At 41.6% G+C, this 25835-nt stretch overlaps 2 protein-coding genes across 7 annotated transcripts in view; both read left to right on the top strand.

The window, feature by feature from the left end:
- The window catches only part of plxnb2b (plexin b2b), a 218619-nt gene extending 213113 nt beyond the window's left edge, over positions 1–5506 (top strand). For all 3 annotated transcript variants that reach the window (XM_061773678.1, XM_061773676.1, XM_061773677.1), the window contains one exon: positions 1536–5506. In XM_061773678.1, the coding sequence (XP_061629662.1) occupies positions 1536–1640 (105 nt within the window). In that variant the 3' untranslated portion in view covers positions 1641–5506. The remainder of the gene's footprint in view (positions 1–1535) is intronic.
- A 2742-nt stretch (positions 5507–8248) lies between these two features.
- tubgcp6 (tubulin gamma complex component 6) overlaps positions 8249–25835 on the top strand; it is a 33908-nt gene continuing 16321 nt past the window's right edge. For all 4 annotated transcript variants that reach the window (XR_009788562.1, XM_061773679.1, XM_061773680.1 and 1 more), the window contains exons 1-13: positions 8249–8554; positions 10598–11404; positions 12805–12968; positions 14680–14893; positions 16187–16345; positions 17392–17513; positions 17641–17704; positions 17795–17904; positions 17976–18067; positions 21806–21945; positions 23814–23963; positions 24710–24791; positions 25230–25318. Coding sequence is in view for 3 of the 4 variants with exons in the window: in XM_061773679.1 (XP_061629663.1) it covers positions 10619–11404; positions 12805–12968; positions 14680–14893; positions 16187–16345; positions 17392–17513; positions 17641–17704; positions 17795–17904; positions 17976–18067; positions 21806–21945; positions 23814–23963; positions 24710–24791; positions 25230–25318 (2172 nt within the window). In the remaining variant the exon portion in view is untranslated. The remainder of the gene's footprint in view (positions 8555–10597; positions 11405–12804; positions 12969–14679; positions 14894–16186; positions 16346–17391; positions 17514–17640; positions 17705–17794; positions 17905–17975; positions 18068–21805; positions 21946–23813; positions 23964–24709; positions 24792–25229; positions 25319–25835) is intronic.

The following is a 25835-nucleotide window of genomic DNA, read 5'->3' on the forward strand; positions in this document are numbered from 1 at the left end:
ATGTACAGTGGTACGTTGACTTACTAGTTTAATTTGTTGCGTGAACACGCTCATAACACAACAGACATGTATTTTAAATCATCTTTGCCTATTTAAATGAATGGTGCCATTAATCTGTTTTGTTTTTCCAGAAAAAACACCAACCGAAATGTTTTTAGATGTGCAACAATTAATGGAATAATCGGCAATTAATCGATTCTCACCTTAATCGACTACTATTTTGATAATCAATTAATCCTTTAGAGACATTGTTTAACTTAAACTTGTCCAAATCCTCAGAATTTCATCCTCTCAGTTGTAAGCATTCTCAGATTTCTGTAGTCCTCCATGAAATCAGGCTGATTATCTGTGTGTTAGGAAAATGAAACATTTGCGAACATCTGCTTATACTTGGGTAAACAGTGATCAAAACGTTTGCCTATATTCTGACCTTACGGACCAAACCAGTAACTAAATCATTATCAATTTATGTTTGCGCACCATAAATTTGATATAATGTCCCGTTTTTTAATAAAGCAATGGAAATTGAATTATCCGTTGAGCATTCATTGAGTAATCCAAAAAATAATTGACAGATTAATCATCCATCCATCCATTTTGTGAGCCGCTGCTCCTCACTCGGGTCGCGGGCGTGCTGGAGCCTATCCCAGCTATCATCGGGCAGGAGGCGGGGTACACCCTGAACTGGTTGCCAGCCAATCGCAGGGCACATACAAACGAACATTCACACTCACATTCACACCCACGGGCAATTTAGAGTCTCCAATTCATGCATGTTTTTGGGATGTGGGAGGAAACCGGAGTGCCCGGAGAAAACCCACGCAGGCACAGGGAGAACATGCAAACTCCACACAGGCGGGGTCGTGGATTGAACCCTGGTCCTCAGAACTGTGAGGCTGACGCTCTAACCAGTCGTCCACCATGCCGCCACAGATTAATCAATTATAAAAATTATCATTAGTTGCAGCCATTGTGTTTTTATGTTTTGAAGATGACTGCGTGACTGAAGCTCACTTTTATTAAATTTTAGCACGCAACACAAAGCGAAAAAAAATCAACCAAGCGACACCTTGCAACTGAGAACACATGCAGCTATTATAAGATGCATATTTCCCTGACTGCTGTCACTATATTGTAATAATACAAAGGGAGGACTTGTGCAAAAAGAAAGGAGAGTGTGTGGATGTTTGAGAGGCTGTTGGAAATGATAGCCCCATTAAATCACTGCACTTGCGCATTTTTGACGACGGACTCTCCACAGTTTTTAGCTACAGGTACGTATGGAATTATAAATATAGTTAAATATTATTGTAAATTTGTTATGCACGCTCATTTGATACGACATGGCATTTTTGATTGGCCCATCTGTGACATTTCCTCGGCGTTCAGCAAAACTAGCTGCAGAACCCCGCACACTGCGCTTACACTTCAGCCGCATGCGGCCACGCCACTCACTGCTTTTCCACCTTGGTGTCCTCCTAATTTCTCCAACGTTTCCCACCTCCCTAACCCGCCTTCTCTCCTTCTCCTCCCAGATCATTTCATCCTTGGACGAAGACCCGGCTGCGCAGAGTAAGCAGCTGACCATGCGGCTCCAGCAGATAGCCGCCGCCCTGGAAAACAAAGTGACTGATCTCTAACATGGAGACCAAGACGGGTGGGATCCTGCCAGTGACTACAGGGGCTTATTTCTTCTTGTTTTGCGCTTGATAAATCACGGCGAGACGGGAGTAACGTGCGTTATTGCCCTGGGACAATATTCTAATAATAATAATAATAATGTTCTCCGTGCCGCGTATCATTGAAATGCGTACGGAGAGCAGAGCGAGTCGATGATGTTACGGTGTCAAAAAAACAAACAAAAAAAATGGTACGCCTTAAAGCTCACTTGCCAAACCTCAAGCACGCATCGCGGGAAGCGTTGCGAGATTGAGAGAAAGAAGTAAGCCCCTGTGGCAGGAGATAATCAGATGTTCAATTTCTTTTCCTTTTGAGAATTGTAGGATCTATTTTTTTTAATCTGTCTTTATCGCCGGAAAAAAAAAAAAGCTTTATAAGGAAACGAAAAAAACGTATCTTTTTAAATGGATCACTTGGTGTTGCGGATAGTGTTTTTATGATTCCACGTGGTTGGAGAGCGGGTGATTTTAACGTACGCACGTGTGGGAGAGCGTTTGGGGATGTGTGCACACGGGATGCCTAAAGTCGGGCGGGAGGGCCGAGAGGCGCCCGCTTCCAGTCAATGCCCCCCACCAACACACACACTCCCACATTGACAGGAGCCTGCGTCCCCACTTTGACTGAGACCAAAGGGTCCTCGCACAAGGACAATGTACAGGCTCATATGAATGACGGCTTAACAGTATATATATTTTTATTGTCGATTATTTTTTAAGCCGTGTGTGCTTTGTGGAAGCCACTTAGAGCACAGTCTGTCTCCCTTTAGTGTTCAGTGCCATGGTACATTCCACTTCAAAAACAAAGCACAGAAGAACATTTCTTTCCCCACCCCCCTCTCCTTATAATATTTTTCAAAGTTTTGCTGCTATATCTTGACATTTTCATTCTCATCAGCCCTGCAATGAACTACCATCAAGTCTCATCAGCTTACCAACATCACCAGAATTTAGTAGGATAGTATACAAAAAATGTTATTCACTAGTTATAAGGTCAAACCTCTAATTGCAACAAACCACATCATATCACACTTCAAATTAAAGGTCTTGGTAAAGGCTTCCCAGATCTGTAATTATTTTGTCAATATGCTCTTGTGTGACAACGTAATAACCAAAAACATGATTGTTTTTTTTTTTTTAACTTGAAAAGGTCATCAATATCTATCCACCAATACATGCATATTCATACCGAATTCTGGTGAAAACAGGCTCACTATTCATATCCGCCTAAGGTAGCAGTTCAGGAATAGAATCGTAGTAAATATATTTGTTATTGATTAGTATTAAGATGTTCCTGTGCCATTCTTTTTTTATGTAAATCTGTTGTCCAAATATTCATCAAGCATCCTGCCTCTTGAAGCTATGTAATAGCCCTCTGGTGATTGCTGTCAATAATCTGCCAGGTATGCAGTTGCTACTTAAGCGGTACATATTGAACAAAATGGCTTGTATATATTCATTGTACTTTTGGGATTCTTGTGTGAAACCAGGGTGGGGCGAGTCTTCATCTGGAAATTGTAGGCTGGTGATGATGTCATTAAGTACCTGACAACCGTTGCGTTTGCATTATGGTTGTGTGTTGTACCTGACCATTGTCATGCGTGCACCTGACCACTGTTGTGAATGAATTTATGATTGTGTCAGTGCGTACCTCCCTGTTTGTGTATGTACCTCATCATGTGTGTGGGCACATAGCATGGTTGACTGGCCATGGTTTCGTGTTTGTGTGTGTGTGTGTGTGTGTGTGTGTGCATGTGTACCTCACCAAGGTTGTGTATGTACCTTCCAAAGGTGTGTATACCTTACCATTGGTTCGTGTGTACATCACCATGGTCGTGGGCGTACCTAAACATGGTTGTGGTGCACCATTCCATAGTTGTGTGTGTACCTGAACATTGTGTGTGCACTTGACATTGGCTGTGTGTATACCTGGCAAAGAATGTGCGTACCTGACCGTGGTTGTGTATACACTTCAGCATGGTTGTCTATACCTTACATAGTTATGTCTGTACATGACCTTGGTTGTGTGCGTACCTCACCATCGTTACGTATATCAGACAATGGATATGTGCGTACTTCAGCTTGGTCATGTGTGCACCTGACCACAGTTGTGCGTGTACTTCATCATAGTCTAGGGTTGTGTTGGAACCTGACCATGGTTGTGTGTAGCTGAGACCCCCTAGAATGTTCAACCCTGCCTTTGCGAGGGTGTGCACGGACCTCAAGCCTACCTGTCCTGCCTTGCTGTCTCCGCACTCCCTGACATCCGGACCAACAGCACATGCACACCCCCCCCCTCCACTCAAATCTAATGGCTTCAGCCTGGGGACAGGGCCCGCGTCTCTGTTGACTCCTCTCACTGGCAGAGTCGATGCAGATGCTTCTTTCAGAGCCTTTCTTTGACCAAAAATGTGCCTTATTGAATAGGATGATACATATAATGTTTCTAAATTATTCTCTCGGTAACCTATGATGACGATAGTGCTATAGACACAGCAATGTATTTGGACTTGTGATATTGTGTGTGCTGACTAAAATGCTAAAAATGCTATGGATACCCTGCTGCAGCTGTTTGTGTGTGTGTTTGCGTGCCAATTAGGGGTGGGAATCACGATATCTTACTGATAGCATCACGATGCAGCAATAATTGCTATATTGCAGGGTTTCTCAAATGTTTTAGATTTTTTAAGTACCACCTCCATCATGATCAACATGCAGCAGTAGTGTGTTAGGCCTAAGTGGACATCTAAATTGAAACGGAGCTTTTACTCCCAAAAACTATATTTAATATTATTGTAAGCCACTGTAACATTATGCAGTTTGAACATTAACACTGGGCTTAAATATAGGAAAATTAAGAAAAAAAAAACTTTAATTAATGATTCAGTTAAAAATTGACTGCACGTAAACATTTTATAAAAATGGTAACTTAGGTAACAACCATTTCTTAAAGATTGAATGCGAATGTTTTAAACTCAAAAGTTAAATAGTATTGTACTGAATAGGATTTTTTTTCGTACCACACTTTGAGAATCACTGCTATATTGGAAGAAGACCATAATCCTACCTCTGGTAGATTGGTATTGTTGACAGTACATGGAGGCTGATATCGAGTTGATATCGGGCACCAACGGTATCGTCATTTGATGCTGGTATTGATATCGTATCCCACCCCTACTGCCAGTAGGCTGAATACATTTCATAGTGATTTCTTGGACAGTTGCCGTGTTGATATGTGTGTGTTTCTTTTGGATGTCTGTGGTGTGAGCTTTGTAGGCCAAAAAAAAAAAGCCAAATTTGGATTTTCCCATTCAAATGTTAAACATTCCTAACTGAATTAAAACAAGCGGGGTGCAGGAGGCAGGTGTTCTTCTGTAGACTTCTGAGTAGAGCGCAAAAATTGTTCCAGTGGTGTTTATTAGCTATTACACAGTGTGTGCGATAAATGACTTATACTCGACAAATGACCTTTCTTACTGCTGTGCAGTTATTATTTTTATGATTTCTTGTTTCCTATACTGTATCAATCTTTGTAAAACATGTTGAAATACTGTATTCTGACTGTATACTCCTATGCATTGAGTCCTGGAAGAAAATAAGAAAAGAAAAAAAAAAAGCTGTTGTGTTGAGTCATTCTTTTTTTGTCAAATTGAATGGGTTCTTATGGTAGAAGAAATGCAGCAATCTAAGCTGCTTTGGGTTTTGTACCTGATCTGCTTGTGTTAATTTAATTTAACCAATGCGGCATATGCGTGTGCGCATGTGTGTGGATGGAGCTCTTACAACCAGATTTCATCATGTGCTCCTGTGTGAATAAACTTCGAGGCCAATATGCCCTTCATATCGCCTTGTTTCTTTTCACATTTCCAATAGTGATTGGCTTCAATTGGAAGTCTCTCCACCCATGCATATTGCATGATTTACAATCACGTTGGGCTGCCGGCTCGTATTTGCTACACAGCCAATTTCTTTTTGAAGTTAACTGGTATTTATACAGCTCATTCCAGCACCTCGCCTTCACGTGGAAGCCAGCGCACACAACCTGGCCTTGCAGTTATAATAAATTAACTTGAGAATAATTTGATTCTGCTAAAAAGAGTCACTTGATGGTATGGAGCAGAACCCTGTATCATATATACAGTGGTGCCTTGAGATATATGTTTAATTTGTTCTGTTCACGCTTGTAGATCAAAACACTTGTATTTCAAATCATCTTTAATAGGAATGCCATTAAAACACATACACTGCCATTGACTGCTTTAGAAGTCAAATATCCATGTTAACGGGGAGGGGTGGCAGTGAATGAGTTAAATGCCTTGACATGGATATTCATGTAGCCGCAGGAGACGTTCACAACTCCGGAAGCTGCAGTAACATTAGACGGTTTTCACAGTGGTTAAATAATATATATTGTCTGTCTACGTGTTACATTGTTATCCATCGGTAAAGGGTTATGACACCGCAATGCCAATGCTATTCGTTAGCTCGTCTGCTGTTTTGCATTGTTAGCATTAAGCTAAGTGGACTTTCCTAAGGCAACGCTATGTGGTTGTTTTAAATACGCGAGGTGTAATTCTCTTCGTTTGATGTTTAATTTGACAGTAAACGTGAACTGGGAGTGGCAAATAAGCAGTGTGAAGTCTCTTTGGGGGGAATTTTTCTCTTAACTGCCGAACTGCGGCTTGCTGTGAAGTGAGTTGAGTTGAGACCCCCCACCGATTGACAACCGCCCACCCCCCCTCAAAAAAAAAAGGAACTTTCTTGTGTAGCCTATAGTTACTTTGATGACATAGACTATCCCTGCTTCCAAGGTTCCATTTTAGAAGGCCAAGTGCTTGAACTTGACATGTTTATCGCCCTCCCAATTGTATTCTCATATTTCGAGCACTGCTACCTCTAACAATATTGTCAGTCTTCATAAAGCGCATGAAGTACTCTAATTAAAAAAAAAAAAAAAGCTTCGCAAAATGAGTTGAGAATATAAATAACCGCCCGGCATCCCTGTCGTCTGCGGCGAAGGTTGAAGAATGGCTTGCGAAAACATTAATTAGGCCCTGACAGTTTAGCATGAAGTGGGAATAAAGAAAGATGCGGAGGGGGGGGCAAAATAGCCTCATACTGACTGCTTAACAAGCACGAGTGGCTGCTGAGCCTCGCTGATGCTTCAACGCACACTTAAAAGGTGAAGAATTCCTCAGACGGGTTGTTGCGAGCAAATCTAGTTACGACCAACTTCGACAAGCCAAACACGTCTGTACCGATCTGCACACATCAATACATTTGATAATCAGCTTCTCAGGAGAGTATGGTGTATTTTATTGATGTTTTAATGTTTTGGTCTTGTTAGTAGATCAATATTTATTCTGAACTGCTCCACTTGATGTAGGCTCCATGGCACAGTTGCTGTTATATTTGGTTTTTGTATTGTATCGATGCTTTCTATAATTGCGGTGGTATTAAGAGGTGAATTAAGTCCCCCACTGAAAACGCGGTGACCTGGACACTGCCCTCAAACGGCAACCTCGAAACATAATTCCAGTTACTTTCAGTCCTAAATTCAAAGGTTTTTCAGTGCAAATCAGGACAATTACAGACGACCTCCTGCCTGTGATGCTTCTCTTTCAACATCCAGCCTTTTCTTCTGCACAGGACGCTTGTTTACCAGCTGGCTGCCTTTCACCTACACCTGCTTCAAAAGCTAATTAGACATTTCTTTGATTTGGGGATACCTTCAGGGAAAAAGCGAGGAAACTCGATCTTGTGATGAATAATATATATAGTAAATGGATGCTCAGATTCTTGCATTTTAATCAAATTAAATCTATTTTCTTTCATGATTCATCCTTTTTCCCCCCGGTCAGCTACAGGAGTCTCTCTTTCATTGATTGCATATAATGGACTCAGTTTTTATGTTACAAGTCCAAAATGAAAATAATAATATTTTGAATTTGTGTAATGTTTTACAATGATTTATGTTGGAAAAAATTTGTGTGTAGTAAGTAGCTATTTTAAATAGTTACATTGTGATTCTTAATGGAACAAGCCACAGGCTACGTATGGCCACTTAGCATTTTTTTTTTAAATCAATTTGATTTATTGTAAATTATAGAACTACAAATTGTAAAATACAAAAAGGTAAATTTACTGTATATTTAACAAATATTGTTTAAATAATAATCTAATTATAGTAATTATGAACAATAAAATGGAACCTGTTCACTACAAATTGTACAAATCATTTTGGCATTAAAGTTATAGATGGAAATTTAAACAACTAATCTTTTAATCTCATTCACTAATGACCTGAAGAAACTTTTTTTTGTTCGTTTTTAATAAACCAAAGTTATGTGCGTACAAAGTAATAATTCGTTTTTAAACAATACTGTATTTCAACTGGGTTTGGAACTTTCCTATTTTTATGTCTTCACCTGAACGCATCATTACAAAGCGGGGTGTACGACTGACCCAGTTGACCAATCAACGCGGACTATTGAAAGACTCAACAAATCACCGCCAGCAATTCTTTTTGTTGTCCAATCACCTTTAAGGATTTTTTCTCCCCTTCCTGGAGACTTGCTAGCTGGAACTGAATGACGGGCTAGCCAGTAACCATATACATGAAAACACACGCATTTAATGTGCTTTTAATACTCAACAACAATAAAGCCAAGTAATAAAAGACAGTTTGGGCGATGATAAAGAGGACTGCTCCCGGTATGGGACGCTCGTGAACTCAACAGCAGGATAGCGCCTGATGAATTGACGAGCGATGCTATAACGACTGTTAGCATGTGTTAGCATGCTGGAGGCAATATCGATGTGGAGAACCAGCCGGACGCTCCCTGCCGAATGAGCCGATAACAGTCCACATCGTGACGGTAACCAAATTATAACAAAGTGTCTTCCTCACTCAGACAGCATGCATATCTGTTGCTAACCTAATGTTGTGATATCGGCGAGTTTAGCTAACGGTAGCTACAGCTAGCTCGTAGTGTACAGCATCGCATGCAAGTTAGGTTGAAGGCAGCCTTATTCCAAATGTATTAAATTCATTTATTCTTCAAAATTCTATACACCACACCCCATAATGAAAACGCCAAGAAAGGTTCCCTACAGTGACGCTCGATGGTGGGGGCAGCATCATTTAGGGATGTTTTTCAGTGGCAGGAACTGAGAGACTGGGCAGGATTGAGGGAAATATGAATGCACCTGTGTACAGAGACGCACTGGAGGGACTGGTAGTGTAATGGTATTTTGAAAAAAAAGGGCGGGGGTTTTGTGGCGACCCTTGACGGGGCAAGTCACAACGACAACAACAGAGACATCCTGGATGAAGCAGAAAACCTGCTGCAGAGTGCTCTTGACCACAGACTGGGGGGACGGTTCAGCAGGACAATGATCCAAAGCATACAGCCAATATGCCAAAGGAGTGGCTGCAATCCAGTGGAACAGCTCTGGAGCCATTCACTGATGGAGCTTGCTTCAAAAAGGAATAGTGTTGTATTGAGTAAAGGCTCTATACTTACTGTATATATACTTCGTTTTTTGTTTTTTTTTAATAACTCAAAGTGGAAAAAAATCACCAAACCTTTTTGCAAATTGTCATTATGGGGTGTTGTGTGTAGAATTTTGATGCATACGCTACACCAATGGTGCTCCACTTCACACATGTACTGTAGACAGAAACAATAGGGAAGAAGACTCTTCTCTCTGTCTCCTATGGAAAATGAATTACTGTATTCCATTTTGGAATAAGGCTATAACATATGAACATGTGGAAAAACTGAAGTGCTGTGAATACTTTCCGAATGCACTGCATATGCATTGCAAACCCTACTTTACAAGCCTAATTTGAACCACTTGCGCACACTGTCGGTGAATAGTTTGTTTGAAAAGTCCTCATACTGTGGTCCTTCCTTTTCTTGTGCAACTGGTGTTAAAAAGACAAGACAATAGACACGGCAAGTACCGTAATTTCTCATGTATAATGTGCATTTTTTTCCCCTCCAAAATTGTCAAAAGTCAATAGTGCGCATTATACATAGGTATAGGGACAAATGGGGGGGAAAAAACCTTCACATTTTATAAACCATCTAGTGGTTATGAAAAAGCTGTACACTTTCACTCCAAAATGCCACCGGCACTTAGAGGTTATGAGAAAGGTGTATACTTTCATTCTAATATGCCATCTAGTGGTTATAAACAAGGTGTAGCCTACACTTTCATTCCAATACGACAGGGGTACGTATGACTGCATATATGTACTGTTGTGCTCATAAGTTTACAAAACCTGGCAGAATTTGTGAAATGTTTGTATTTTTTTTTTTAAATATGGTTGATGACCACCATTCATATCTTCATGGTTATGTTTTGTTTAATGATAATGCTTTTCTGAAATGCTTGACCGTTTAATTTGCATCCCAATAAAATAAAATTAAATGTGTTTCACCTGGTCATTCATGTTTTCTTTAAAGAATTGTACACATCTTACAAATTCTGTTTGGGTAATCAAACATGAGCACAACTGTGTGTTTTCTAATTTAATAAATAAAAGTAGGGCTGTGAATTTCAAAATAAGAGCAAGTATATTTTAAAAAGTATTACATGTTCAAATAAAGTGCTTAAGAATAATTGTTTTAAAAAACTAACAAAATACAGATAATATTTCATGTTTTGATTATATGGGTACAAGCAAAATCATGCATTGTAAAAATGCATTATACGTAGGTAGAAGGGTTTTCCAGAATTTTGAGATCAACTTTGCGGGTGCGTATTATACATGGGTGCGCATTATATGAGAAATTACGGTAAATGTTAGTTGCTATATATAGTGCCAATTCACAACAGAAGTTATCTCAAGCCATTTTACACACAGAGTTTAACAACTGAAACAGTGTGTCATCATCTTTCCTGTCATCCAGGCTGGGGAAGGTAGTGCCACCATGTACACGAGCCCTAAACGTCCCATCAAGTCCGGCTGCAACACAAGCTCCAGCGTCCCAGAGCTGCTGACCACCCTGTGTGACAGCAGCCTGGCTGGGGTGTCGTGGAAGCGTCGGGCCCTGGGAGGCGTCTCAAGAGAAGGCTTCCGGAGAGCTCTGAAGAAGCGAGCTTACGGCGCCCTGCTGGCCAAGCTTTTCCAAGACAGCGCCAAAGCACCCGCCACGTCGGTGTCCACGGCGAGCCCGCCTCCGAGGAACAGAGTCCTGATGATCTGTTTTGACCTGAGGGTAGCAGGCTGCCGGGAGGAGGCCGAGAGGCTGGAGGAGCTGCTGGAGAAGCTTCCGGACGGGGCCTCGTCTGGCTTGAGCGAAGTGGATTCTGTCCTCGAGCTCCTGGTGCACCTGGCTGGCTCCTCGCCCCCGACGCCGCCCTCCTTCAGTCGGGACTACATGAGGCGGGAAAGGCCCGTGCTGCGCAGGCCCGCACCCTGGCCCTACCAGAGCGAGGAGCTGCAGAGGCTGGAGGCCCATGCCTGGACGCTCGTGTGCAGCGAGGAATGGGGGTCCTTGGAGCGCTTGTGCGAAACTCAGAGCTTGATGGAAGCTCAGCCACGCGCAGGCTTGTTGGCTCTGAGGACTAAAATGGACATAGAGGAAAAATTTGAGAAGGAGACCAGGCTGACCTTGTTTGGAGCCTTGCAGCACACTCGTACCTCAGACCTGGACATCAGACTGGACCTTCCCCCTGTTCCCAGCAACGTAGATGTAACTGGGCTCCCCATCAGGGTATGAGTCTTGTTTCTATGCTTTCTCGCCTCTGCAGTTGAGTGAACTCCAACTAGGGCTGAAAAAAATAATCAAATAACTTGAATAATTGGATTACTCCGTGTAGAAGTAAATTGACGCGATGGCGGCGAATCAGGATGAAAGATTGCAAAAAAAAAAAAAAACAATCTCTGAAGTTTCTGATCAATTCACACTTAAAAAAAGAAGATAAATTGCGATGTCTTCTCTAAAGCAAAACTAGCTAATGTACCACAACAGCACGTCTACGATAGCCAACAGAAGGTATTGATGTAAGCTAATTTAATATAGCCTACCACCGCTAGTTGGAAAGTTTTGTAGTGTCCCAATTTTGTAATCTCCCCACAAGTGGTCAAGGATAGACACAGCTGCCGGTTGCACTTTCAATCGCTTTATTTTAAAAACGGTAACAGAATAAACATGTAATAAGCACATTCATGCTCGAGCTTCTAATCTGAGCTCACAACAGCTGTACACTCTCATTCGCTGACTCCCACGTCACTCACCAGGCTGACTGAGGATGGCAACCCCACACGGACAACAATAAGAACTGCACGTTACCTGCAGATTTTGATGTTTTAATGCCAAATAAATTTTTGTCTGATTAATCGATGGGATGAGTGGTAGAATAATTTATTCTAAATGGGTTCAGTAGCTGCAGGCTTAACCCCAACCCACCACTGCATTGAGGCAATGACTCCATATTTGGTGTATGGCATTGTTTGGGAGACACCAGTCACTTCAGAAACTGTTCTGTATCAACACAAAAAGTATATTTTGTATTATTTTATTGATTATTTATGTTCCAGATCTTGGCAATGTATGTATTTTTTACATTACTGACATCAAAACCATTTAAAATTACTACTAAATTTACTACACCATGTCATAAAACATGTTAGCAAGTACATCAGACTACTTAGAAATATTACATTGACATTCACTGGTGCAACTTACCGCTTTTCACGTAACAACGAGGCTGACGTGACAGCTGGCCAATTTTTGGCCAAGGCGTTGTGACTCTCTGAAATTGTGAACAGTGAAATTGCTGTATGGTTATGTTGCGCATGTATCATTTATTCGGCACAGGCATTGTTTTTATACGTCAAAATGTCAAGTCATATAGCACACAGAAGTGAGACTCACATGCCAATTCTTATCTTCTCAATCGATTTTCATTCATCAAATTTTGCTTAAATGAAAAACATGCGTCATTTTGAGAAGGAAATTGCGCGGTTGACATATTTTTTTATTTTTTCATGTAGATTGTCTCCAGGAGTACTTGTTGTGGAGTTATTTATTACTTCAGTGGAATAGACCCCATGCACATAAGAACCCGAATATCAAATACCGAGTCAAATGCATTGTCACATTTGGTGTAGATTCCACCTTGTTTGGATCAGTCTGACGATGAAGGCTTCCAGTCCGCCTCCAACATGACGCCGGACTCTCAGTCGGAGCCCAGCCCCGGTCCAGAGATGGATGTGTGGGAGGCTCTGCAGACGTTCGAGCCCGGAGTGCGCTGCTGCTGGGAGTCCGTTGGCTGGTGAGGCTTATGTCTTATTACAGTAGTCCCTGACACCATGGTAGAAGTATGACTTTGACACTCATAATTTAAGGGCAATTTGTGACACACCACATTATTAACCATTATTCGTCCGTAGTGACCACAATTGACAGCTTCCCAGAATCTGCCTTAAAAATATTTTGTACTATTACATTCTCCACCTCGTCAGTCTAATTCAACCTGAAGTACAGTATACTGATTAAATATTAATTATATATTGTTCTGGTACCTTTTCAAAGCCAGTAGGTTTTAATAAGTCTACATAAACCTAAAAAAACAATAACCCATAAACACATTTCAAAGAGTATATGATCATTTTTAATATTCAGTCCTGCGATTTGTCACTGATTGGCAGCAACATTGATTTTTATGCAGTATTTTGTTTGCAGTGTTACATAAAACAACTCACACACTTGGTCCTAATGACAAAAAATATCAGCTTCCCCAAATGGGCATAAAAAATATTGTAAATGAATGTGTCTTCAAACTATTTAAACCTGAAATAAACATATCAAATATTAATTATACTTTGGGGATTTTAACCATTTATTATCAAATTAGTTAAGAATGTGTATTTGAGAGACAAACATACACACCTACTTTATTTTAGTGCTGTCACTATCTAATCTTTTTAGAATTGATTATCCTCTAGATATTTCTCAAACATAGAACAATAATCAAAGTATGAGAAAAAAACCAACGGGTTACATGAAGGCGGCACGGTGGCCGACTGGTTAGAGCGTCAGCCTCACAGTTCTGAGGACCCGGGTTCAATCCCGGGCCCCGCCTGTGTGGAGTTTGCATGTTCTCCCCGTGCCTGCGTGGGTTTTCTCTGGGCACTCCGGTTTCCTCCCACATCCCAAAAACATACATTAATTGGAGACTCTAAATTGCCCGTAGGTGTGAATGTGAGTGCGGATGGTTTTTTGTTTGTATGTGCCCTGCGATTGGCTGGCAACCAGTTCAGGGTGTACCCCGCCTCCTACCCGATGACAGCTGGGAAAGGCTCCAGCACGCCCGCGACCCTAGTGAGGAGAAGCGGCTCAGAAAATGGATGGATGGATGGGTTACATGAAGTAACGCTGTGCACGTCTTGACCTGTGCGGGGCAGTGTGGTGCATGGTGCAATTTTCGTTAGCTCATCAATGGTGTTATTCATTCATTGTGTGTTAGTTTTGAGCTAGCGATCTTTGTGAACAAAAAAAAAAGAAAGACCGTGATGTATTTGAACATCCAATAGGTGTAATTATTTTGTTATGTCCGTTCAGTTTTACAGTGAACTTCAACTAAAGTGTCAATAAACGACTAAGCAAGGAACATTCGCTCTTACTCCTTGCTACAATGTTAGCACCTTAGCAACCTGGTGTTGTGATCACGTGGGCTCTGCATGCTGTCCGGGCGCTGCTGGACAGAAGTGCTAAAGCGGATCGTGGAATGGACGCCTTATATAAGAGTGCTAAAATCTGAGATTTTAGATCCAGTCGAATCCGATCCTTGTTTTTTGCTGACATTGGATAGATTTCCGCTCTCAAAGATGAGAACAGATGTGACAATTCCAAAAATAATTACAAATTAATATTCTCTGGCAAATTCAACATATATTCATGAAACACAGAGAAAATGGTTTCAATTTTTAACAAAAAACAAATGGCACAGGATTCATTAATTTACCCAATGTGCCTGTCACTAGGCCGCCCGGCAGGAGAGAGTCTCTGTACTTGAGCGAGAGCGGCAGAGAGGGCTTCGACCAGCTCTATCGCCTTTGGGAGGGCGAGATGCGGGTGGTTAGCGCCAGTGTGCCCTCCCCGCTCATCCCACTTCCCGTCGACTCTCAGGGGCAGCTCGTGGGTGACCTCCTGAACGTGCTGATTGGTGTGGCGTCCACCACCTTCCCTCTCAACCAGGTACAATCCACTCGCTTCCCATCTGTTAGCATCTAAATGTGACATGTTAGCATCTAAATGTTTCAAATGAATCCCCTTTTTGGGGGGCCTCGGCATGTCCGAATACTCACTAATCTGGAACGTTTGTGTATCCTGGTGAAAAGCTGTGTATTTTTGGAGTCCAGAGCCCATAACCAGAGCCCAGAGAAAGTTTGGAAAAAAATGTCCCCTGACACCAGTTTAACTGATTGACATGAAGTGGGGTGGACATGTCTATCGTAACAGGACGTATGGGAAAAAAAATCTGAAATACCAATCTTGAAAATGAACAGGAAGTCAACCATCCGAGATAACGTTAAATTGCAAAGTTTTTTGCTAATGTGGGTGGAAAATGGCATCAAAGTTTGATCATTTTGAGGATTTGCCATGAAAAGGCGGTGCCAGTCCCCATTCATTCATTTCAGCTTCCCTTTTTTTTAAACTGATGTTTTGTTGAATATAAAGTATATGATATATGCATATATAGTGTCATAACTGGATGATTTACAGTAGGTAGTCTAGAACCAACTTATTTCTTTTTTACATAGCAAACTTTGATTTATTTTTTTTCTGATTGGTTTGGGCTGTGCTTGCTGTTTTTGATATAGAAAACTTGGATTTCTTGATGATTACCTTGGTGGTAATGTAATAATCCATAATGTGTAGATGAAAATGTATACATCCAAATGAATTGTAAGTAACTGTGTCAAACCAAGATTCATCTGGACTCTGGAATCAGCAATTTATTCTGGAAAATCCCATCTTGTTTGCCCCCTTTTTTTTCTTCTTCCTTATTTTCAGGTCTTGATGGTTGTACTATACAGTTACTCCAAGAACAGCGTAAAACACAAGCGTGTAAAATATTCCATTAAAAATTCAACTCATTACAGAAAAATGTAATCACCATGGAGCTTTTTTTGTTGCTCACCCATAAAGATTTTATATACCTCTTGAAGATGAGAGTTATTTCTTTTTACAGCATCTTTTTCTTTTGGAACATTAACATGTAGGCTGCTGAGCTCAATACTGTCAGGCAAGCTCGTGCAGTTGTTGTGTTCTACAAAATTGCTTTGCACGATATTGTGTCTCCCAGAAGTGTGCTGGCCAGCAACGTCTCATAAAAAAATCCATAGGAAGGACAACAAAACACCAATGAGTAGCTCTCATATATTAATAAACCTCTCTGTGAAATGTGATATCTTTTATACAGACAGTTTATTAAATGTTATTAGTCTGAACAGGCTTCCGCGTTGTTTGTGGGTTCTTCTTCCCAAGAGTGTCCAGTTCGACGTCCGCCCCGGCGTGTGCGTATCAGGAGCTTCTCCGGAAAGCGTTTCTCGTCTTTTGGGCGAACTGGCCCAGTACGGCACCTACTACCTGAGGCTCAGTCGCTTCTCACTGCAGAGCCCTGAAAAAAAGGGCCTGGTCTTCCAGGTATGTTCGGGTCACCACCATGAGCTGATTTTTGCATACAGTAGTAGCTTGACACGGTTATGTGTATTTTTGTGGTAGAAAGCAGCTGGCGAAACATTTCTTTTTTGGCCCTATCCAATTTGCTGCCTAGATGAGCTGCAGTAGAAATAAAAACTGAAAAATAAAGACAGCAAAGTCAAGTGCAGGGCCATTTTCATTTAAACATGAGAGCGCGTTTACTCGCCTCTCATGTTTAAATTAACTCAAATTTGCATAAGACTCCACTGATTTAGACAGGGCACTTCATGTAATTGTCAACAAGATTATTGGAGTAAGATTTAATTGAAGATTTATTTGTGGAAAAACAAGCTTTTTAATTAGATATGTTCTGACATGGTAAATTAACACAAATAGAACCGTTTAAGCGTCTTGAAAAAGGCCAATTAAGTACCATTCATGATTAGTAATCATGAATTAAAGACATGTTTTTAAATGCGCATTCTCAGTCATATCCATTCAAAAATGCAAATACAAGCATTTAATGCAAGCTGCGGTTCCTATTCCTATTGATTTCTTTTTGTTGGTGTCGTTTTGACATTTTTCAACCAACCCTAGTTGTAACATACTTAAAATGTGTTCTTTTCGGCAGTGGTTCTGAAAATTTTTACTCATAACACCACCTAAAAAAATTCTTATCTGTCCAAGTACCACTATCATGAGTAACATTAAAATTCAATAGCACAGTAGGCCGAATGTGGCGGTAAGGTAACCTGAATTTGTGTGCAAGTTGGAATGCTAACGCAGTTATATAGTCATACGTATAGTAATTATTTGTAGAAAAAAACACTTGTAGGACATGAATATAAAACAATAAAATTAAAAACATTAAGTACGGTGTTACCAGAGCATGCCTTTTTGTGTTGTTGCGCAGACTAGTTCATTACGTGCCGTTATTAACCTCAATTAACCTAAAAAAAAAAGAAAAAAAGTATGTCGTAACCTGAGGACCCCATGTCTTGGTTAAGAAGATTAAATGTCATACAACAGTGTTCATCTGTGTCTCAAAGGCGTTCACAGGGGGTCTGAGGAAGTACTTGCATTACTACAGAGCGTGTGTTCTCAGCACGCCTCCCAGACTCAGCCTGCTGACCATTGGCTTCGTCTTCCGCAAAGTTGGTCAACAGCTCAGGTGAAGTACTTTTTTTAGGGGTATGACTGTGGTCTCCTTTTAATTTTAAAGCCTTTCCTGGCGCCTTGTAATGATATGAAAGGAGAGAGGACCTTGATGTAAATGAGCCGCTTCGCTTTCATCTCAGGTATCTGTCAGAACTGTGCCGTGTGGACGGGCCTCTGGGTGGCGACCGGGCTGCCTTCCCTGTGGTATGTTGCTTTTCATCTGCAGCACACTGCATGATGTTCGCCCTCGTGTAGCTTTTCAGAAGGCTCAAAGCCGCTCGGCGTTGATTTCAGGGTGTGAAGCTGCTCTCTTACCTGTACAACGAAGCCCAGAACAACTGCAGCAACGAGAACTACCCGGTGCTGCTGTCCCTCCTCAAGAGCAGCTGTGAGCCGTACACCAGGTTAGGGCACACCGATGTCGCCAACATGTCACCACATGCTCGTCTGGACCATGTGTTGTCTCCTTTCTCAGGTTCGTGTCCGACTGGGTTTACAGTGGCGTGTTTCGAGATGTTTATGGCGAGTTCATGATCCAAGTCAATGAAGAGTACCTTGGCTTCAGAGGTATTTATTGTAATAGTTGTTGACAATTTAAAGGAGACATGATTATTATTATTATTTTTGTTTTTAATTTAAAGACCCTGTAAAGTGAATTCAGAGATTAGTTTATAAATACAATACACGTATGAAGACTGAGAACTATGTAGAACTCAATTGTGGAAATATATCGTTAAGCTCTTTTTCACCATTTAATTTTTCACATTATTTTTTTGGGTCTGGCTTAAACGGCTCTCAGTGACACACTTGGGCATCCGGCATGAGTCACCCTTCCCATGCTATATAAGAACTTGAGTGCTTTGGTTTGCATCCGCGGTTATCCAGTACGAGAGTGACGTGCAGTTAGCTAGCTAGCTCTTCCTACTCCCTGAGAATGCATCTTCTCTTCGGATAGTCTGCTGGTGTGGTCGCTTTAGCGCGCCTCATTGTCTGCTGTGAGTGCACGCTCGACACAGGGAGGAAGGGAAAAGAGTGGGGAGGGAGGACAACATTTGATAAAATGTCAAACTTTGCAGCCAGCATGTGGATCTGGGCTTTGGGGTGGCGTGGCCGCTTTATAGCGCCTTGTTGTTGCGACCTGGAAAAGACCCGTCGCGAGTGTGCACTTCAGCCAGTTGCTTGTTGTTGCTTATTTGCGAAACATTTGTCCTCATTGAGGCAGCAGTTCACTGTTTTTATGTGGCACATCGGCACATGACCAAACACAAATAACCCAGACCACCACCGTGTCGGCAACATACCAAGCAATCAAGTAACTGCTACTCATCAGGAGCTAATTCTGTTAGCTGACACTAATCTGTGCATCCAACAAAACTCGATGCAGCTCTGCTGACTACTTACTTTTGCTTTTGACATGATGGCAGTGGTGCTGCACCAGTGTTTGTGTTTTTGCATCATAATGTTTTAGACAGTGAACTCCAGCAGCCGGATGCTTGAAAGAGACTGTGCATCTTCGACTAGCCAAGCTGGTCACGGCATGGGTGGAGAAATTCAGTATATGTGTGTTGGGGGGGGTACACTGTATATAAATTAGTCCCATAGTTCAAACATGATGGCCCAGAGGCCCAAGTCAGTAACACTGTATATTTATTTTAATATGCAAAGTCATATGCCATGTTGTATGCAGTCTTTTTTATGTGGATTTTCCACAAATAAATGCAACTAGTTGTTCATTTTTGGAGGTGAAATGGCTGCTTTTCCTCTTTCGTATTATCCAATGAATCAATTCCTCGAAAACCTTGTCCGTAGACTAATTGATTACCAAAATATTAAATAGCAAAAGACTCTAGGTCAGGCACGCACGCGCATACACACACACACACACACATACATTATTCTTCAGGTTTAATTTTTCAAAAGCTGAATCTCGAACTGAAAAATCCTATAAGAGATATGCTCCTGCGGAAGAACAACTATTTCATTCTGTTTGTTCCATTGCCCTTCTGGATTTGTCCTTGGGCCTATAAAGGTTTCATTAAATGATTGGACAATACTCAACAGGAAGCAGAAACTTGAGTCAATTAAGACAGCTGTGTTTTGTTGGTAATCTCTGCTCACAACAGTGTTGTACATCTTTTTCCACATGTGCTGTGCTCTCGCTCATCTGGTTGATGTGGAATACTAGAAATAGCACTTACAGTATATCCATTCATCAATTCTCTCCCTGTAATTTACAAAGGAGTGTTTTAACGTGTTTGTAGCGTAGTACCAAATCTTTTAATGTCAAAGTAATTCTTTTTTTTTTCCTTCCTGTGCTGAAGCAGATTGCGAATGTATTTTAAGGAAAACATATGAGGGGCTGTCAAAAAGCAATTAGCCAATTTTCCTTGAGCTTTATTTGTTGCATTCGAAAGGCACTATACACAGAAATAACGCCCCAAAAGTGGGGATTTCATCGCTTCTTTTCAATATAATCTCCCTTTTTCCTCAACACCAACTGTCCATCAATGAACAAAGGTATGTTTGCCAGCCTTGTTAAATTCAGTAGGCTGTACGAGTTTTTTTTACATCTTGCTCAACTTATTCGTCATCAGAGAAGTGCTGACCTCTAATTTATCACCTTTTTGGACCTTTAAAACAAAAGGTACAAAAAGGTGACAATCTGTTGTGCCAGATCGGACGAGTATGGGGGATGGGTTATTGTTGTCCAGCCAAAGGAACTGATGACCTCACAAGTTGCTTTGCCTGTTACGGCGGTCACTCAAAGCAGGCTGTTGTTCTTCGCCTTTGATCCTGGACACCCACTTTTTGACTGTGCTGTGGACTACTGCAGCTTCCCCATACACATTTTGCAACCTTTTGAAAAAGCACTCTACTTCTGACGAGCATCCAACGATGACGCTTCCGGGCAGAGATTCCGCTTCCACTATTGTTTGTAATCAAGTTACTCGATTAGTCGTTTCAGTTCTACACTATACTGTGTGTATGTGCCGTATGGACAAATTGGCTCAAACAAATACCCTTCATCTTTCGCAGCGCCACCACATCGACAACTTCACTGAGCAGTTCTGCTAATCAGAAATGAATGCTTATCTGTTTTTCTAACAAAACTCAATGAGCTCTGCTTACCTTGTGGGAAGCCACCACTGTCACCACTGTTGTGAAAAAAGTGAAGGCATAAGTGCAAAACGACTCTTCACATTCACAGATACATTTTCAGCAATAGGCAGATAACAATAATAATTTTATCAAAAGATGTACTTGGTTATTTGATTTCATACTGGATGGGTGGGCAGGCACTCCAGACTCACCCAACTATACACTGTATGTACACAAGCAATAAAAAGTAAATTTTCCATAATCTCGTTAAAGCGTTTAAATTTGAAGATTGTTTGCTTGCCGGGTCATTACCTAATATGAAGTACTGTGTTTCCTAATTGTATAGGAATTACATGCATCTTTGTTTTTTGTTAGGGTACAAAGGTCACATTTCTAGCTCACTGCAATTATTGTCTTTGAACAGTAATCCATAAAGCTCGCCGCATGCATGCTACTCACTGTTGCCTGGCCGAGTGTAGTTTGTCACGCAGCACTCCGTTCAAGGTCACGCCTCGGCGGTTGCTTTGTCTGGCTAAGAGGTTAATTTGCTCGTCGGCTCCACCTCATCAACTCTCCGCACTTGAACCCTGTGCACTCCTCGCTCCCGCTTGTCTGGAGGGCGCCCAAATGTCACCACTCCCTTGGAAGTTGTCGGCTGTGGGGGCGAGCCAATCAGCAATTGACTAAACTCTCTTGGCTGGAAAATGCTCCTGAAGCTCACCACATTCACATGCTCTTGTGCGTTTAGCTCTGGATCAACTGAGCTAAGCGGTTTTCAAACTTGAGTCCAAGTAATAATACAAGTTGTGCAAGTCAGAAGTTCTAATGGGTTCAGTGATAAGAAGGATACTGTGAGTCATTTAATTTACATTTATAGAGTGCCAACTGGAGCCTTTCCCAGCTGAGTTTATGTGGGAGGCATTGGTACACTATGGACTGGTTGCCAGCCAATCACAGGGCACAGATAGACAAATAATAATTCACACTCACTCTCAGTAATTAAAAATGAATAGCGTTCTTGCACTGAGGAAAACTGCTTTCCAACAGTGAAAACATTTCCAAACTCTGAGGACGAGGACAAGCGAACATTCATTTTGCACCATTGACAATTACTCAAACTGCCAGTGGGCAGAATCAATGGGAACCTCACAACATTCGGCCACCTAATTCACATTATGGCTGTAATTTTTCTTTTTCTTTCTGCAGACAAACACTTCTGGGTCCAAGGATACACTTTGATCTCTAAAGATGTGGAGGAGTGCGTGCCCGTCTTCCTGAGGCACATCGCCAATGACGTGTACGTCTGCGGGAAGACCATCAACCTCCTGAAAATATGCTGCCCGCAGGTTTGCCTCATTGTATTCCTGCTTGTCCTCTAATTTAAAATGCAGAGGAAATCATGTTGCCCTCTCACAAATGCTTATTAACTGCACAGGCAATTCTTGAAGTTGTATTTTTTTAAACTGTATTTCAAGTGGAAAAAAAATAATTGAACCACAGCAAAACATTGTCACATAAGGTGTTATCTTGGAACCTGTGCCCATGTACTTTTAATTCATTAACCTCAAACTAATGTATAACAATATCCATCCATCCATTTTCTGAGGCGCTTCTCCTCACAAGGGTCGCGGGCGTGCTAGAGCCTATCCCAGCTATCATCTGGCAGGAGGCGGGGTACACCCTGAACTGGTTGCCAGCCAATCGCAGGGCACATGCAAACAAACAACCAGTCGCACTCATATTCACACCTACGGGCAATTTAGAGTTTTCAATTAACATGCATGTTTTTGGGATGTGGGAGGAAACCGGAGTGCCTGGAGAAAACCCACACAGGCACAGGGAAAACATGCAAACTCCACACAGGCGGGACCGGGGATTGAACCCCGCTCCTCAGAACTGTGAGGCTGACGCTCTAACCAGTCGTCCACCGTGCCGCCTGTATCACAATATATTAAAGATAAATATATCAGGCTTCCAATTTCCTGTTTATCATTAAATTGTCCCTCTTTTCCCTCACTGCATGTGGCAATGTCACAAAAAAGGGAAAAAAACTAAATGTGGAGTTGGTCCTTTTAGATGCTCGCTGAGCGGAACTTCAGAGACGTATTTTTCTTGAAAATATCCCATTAAATTGCCTAATGTATGACCTAGAGTTCCACTGTATTTTTATGGCATTAAGCATAAAAACATCATCGGCCTTGACATAACCTGACCAAATTTAATCTCTGTTTTATTTCAAACCCTGTTGCGTTCTTATTTCAGCAGCTCACGTCTCTGTCATCCATTTAGAAAAAAGGGGTGGTGGGGGGTGGAAGACGCCGCCTGCAAGGGACGATAAATCAATATTGAGACAGAACAGGGACACTTACTGTCTCTATCAAATCCTTATCAATACACTAACATCCCTGTGATGATGCATCGTCTGGACGTGCTGAGACTTGAGTGTGACAGATTGCAGCACACTGCTCTGCTTTTTGTCTTGGACCACTTTTTCCATGTTGACTCCTTATGTGCACAATCATGTTACTTCTGTTTGCGAGTGGTCATATTGTTCAGTCAGTGGCCACGTCAATAGGTACATCTGCGCAGTTTAACAAGGTCCTGTCCAAGAGATGTATTAAAAAAAGGCCTTTACAAAGATCATAATGCTGAGTTTTTTCACTGTACCCCGCTTTAGGAAAATCAAAATACAGTGGTAACTTGTCTTATGTGTGATGCAAGCCATCGTTTGGCCGATTTTGTGCTTTGACTTGTGAGCAAACATTTTAAGATAGGAGCTCTAGATGGTGACTGGTGAGAAACTGCATCCTACTGCCCCCTGGTGGATAAAGTACACACACCAAAAGAGCACAATGTGGTGCTGGAGCGAATAATAGCACTTCCATTCAATGTGGAAAGAGGATTTGAGATACAAGGGTCTTTAGTTACAAACATGGTCACGGAACTAAAACTTGTAGGTCAAGGCACCACTGTTTTAGAATCAGCTCTTATGATGTCGTGCTCCATTGCAAACTCCAACCGTGGAGCAGTTAACAGAGTGAAATGAAATTGGTTTTACCCACTTGCTTTCATATTGCCTTGAAACATGACAGTGAATGTTATTAACACGAAATCCCACAGTGAAGGATTATAGAATTAAACAATATTCCTCTAATGCCTAAAGAGAAACTGTTGCTCGGTGTATAATAAGGTGTCTGTTCCTGTGTCCCTGCAGCACTACATCTGCTTGTCGGAGCTTCCCGTGCCGCGCATCGCCGTCACCTTCTCCCTGCAGGAGGTGGAGGCGATCGAGAAGGACTGTGCCGTGTACCGCGGCCGCATGGAGAGGATCGCCAAGCACAGAGCCGTCAGCCGGGAGGTCCAGGTACTGGCACGCAAACTCCAACAGCGTTCACAAATATTGCTCATAGTTTTGACAGAACGTTAAGGTGGGTCAAGGTTTACAACAATTTTTTTTAGCAATGTTTTAAGTAACATTTTGACATTCTTAACTGTCATAGAAGTGTGAAATATTGTTACGCTTAAACTATGGAATATTCTTTAATCACAAGTGAAATGACAAAGAATCTGGATGCAAGCATGGGGAGAAAATGCAAACTCCATACAGATGGGCCAGAGCCAATATTTCAATAATATCACAACTATGAAGCATTACTATTATTTTTATTTCATTTTTTGAATTAAAAAAGGTTATCATAGGATATAACGATTTAAAAAACTATTACGGTACGAATAAAAATAAATAAAAATATGTTAACAAATGGTATAATAAAGCAATAAAAGTAGAATTGCAGATGACATATAGCAGCATTAGCAGCTAGCCATTTAATGGCTAGCAGCTAAAAGTAGTTAGGCACTATAGATATAGGTAGGTAGATACTTTATTGATCCCTTGGAAATTGTGGCCATGATGCCACATCGACTTTCATTCTTTTTTTTCGACTTTTAAGGCATATTTCTCCTGAAAATGTCTGTCATTTTCCAAATTCCATTTTAAGGTTGCACTGATTCACATCTAACGCTCCCCGTGTTTTGTTGAGTTTGACACGCTTGCGTAAGTGTGCCGGCGCACACATCTTGTTTAAACGTGGTTGCTGTTTATCGTTCTAGGCCCAGCGAGCGGAGGAGGCGCGCCAGGAGCTGATCAATCAGGTCAGAGCGTCAGCAGCCAAAACCCTGGAGAGCATTCGCGGTTAGTGTTGCTCAAAGACACACACATGGCATGTCGAATGTGATGTGGTGTTTAATAAACAGCCTCTCTCGTTCCCCGTTGAGAGTACCTTTTTCGAAATAGCTCCACTCCGTGTTGGAACCGACGTTAGCCATGTTGACTCATGGCTATACGAGTGTGAGGCTAATTGCACTGAGGACTCTTTTAACGGGCGTTGAGCACTGAAGCCTAATCACCACTCGCACAGTTAACACACTCCTCACATAATTTAAGCACCTGAGAAGATGCCAGGCAAAGTTGGCTGGCCCCGTTCCTTTTACATGCTTTGGTGACGTCACATATCTGTGTTTGCTAGAGGCAGATGGCGATGTCGTTGGATGTGTGCGTGTGGGAGATTTCACACACTTTTTCTGCGTGGAGGCCTAAGCAGCTCACGGCGTTTTCCTTTGTCTCCTGTAGGGCGCCAGGTGTCACAGCGTCTGGCTGAGGAGGCTAGAAAGAGGGATCACTTCAAGGAGCTAAAGCAGCATCTGGAACAAGAGCAGGAGGTATACTATCTTTTCTCAAAATGTTTAGGATTGCCTATAATAAGAGTTTAAACCAGGGATGTCCAAAGTTTACAAACCCAGGCGGAATTTGTGAAATATAGTTTTGTTTTGTTTTTTTAAATACGACTGATGACTGAACAACAACCATCATTAATTTATTTATGGTTATGTTTTGTTTAATGATAATGCTTTTCTGAAATGCTTGACAGTTTAATTTGAATCCCATTCAAATAAAATGACGTGTTTTGCCTGGTCCTTCATGTTAATTCTTAAAATAATTGTACACATCTTAAAAATTCTGCCTGGGTAATCAAACATGAGCACAAATGTGTGTTTTATCATTTACTAAATAAAAGTCGGGCTGTGAATTTCAAAGTAAGAGCATGTAAATAAAAAGAAAGTATTATGTGTTCAGGCGGCACGGTGGCCGACTGGTTAGAGCGTCAGCCTCACAGTTCTGAGGTGCGGGGTTCAATCCCCGTCCCCGCCTGTGTGGAGTTTGCATGTTCTCCCCGTG

This window comes from Phyllopteryx taeniolatus, chromosome 5 (assembly GCF_024500385.1).
Source record: "Phyllopteryx taeniolatus isolate TA_2022b chromosome 5, UOR_Ptae_1.2, whole genome shotgun sequence".
Classification (NCBI taxonomy): domain Eukaryota; kingdom Metazoa; phylum Chordata; class Actinopteri; order Syngnathiformes; family Syngnathidae; genus Phyllopteryx; species Phyllopteryx taeniolatus.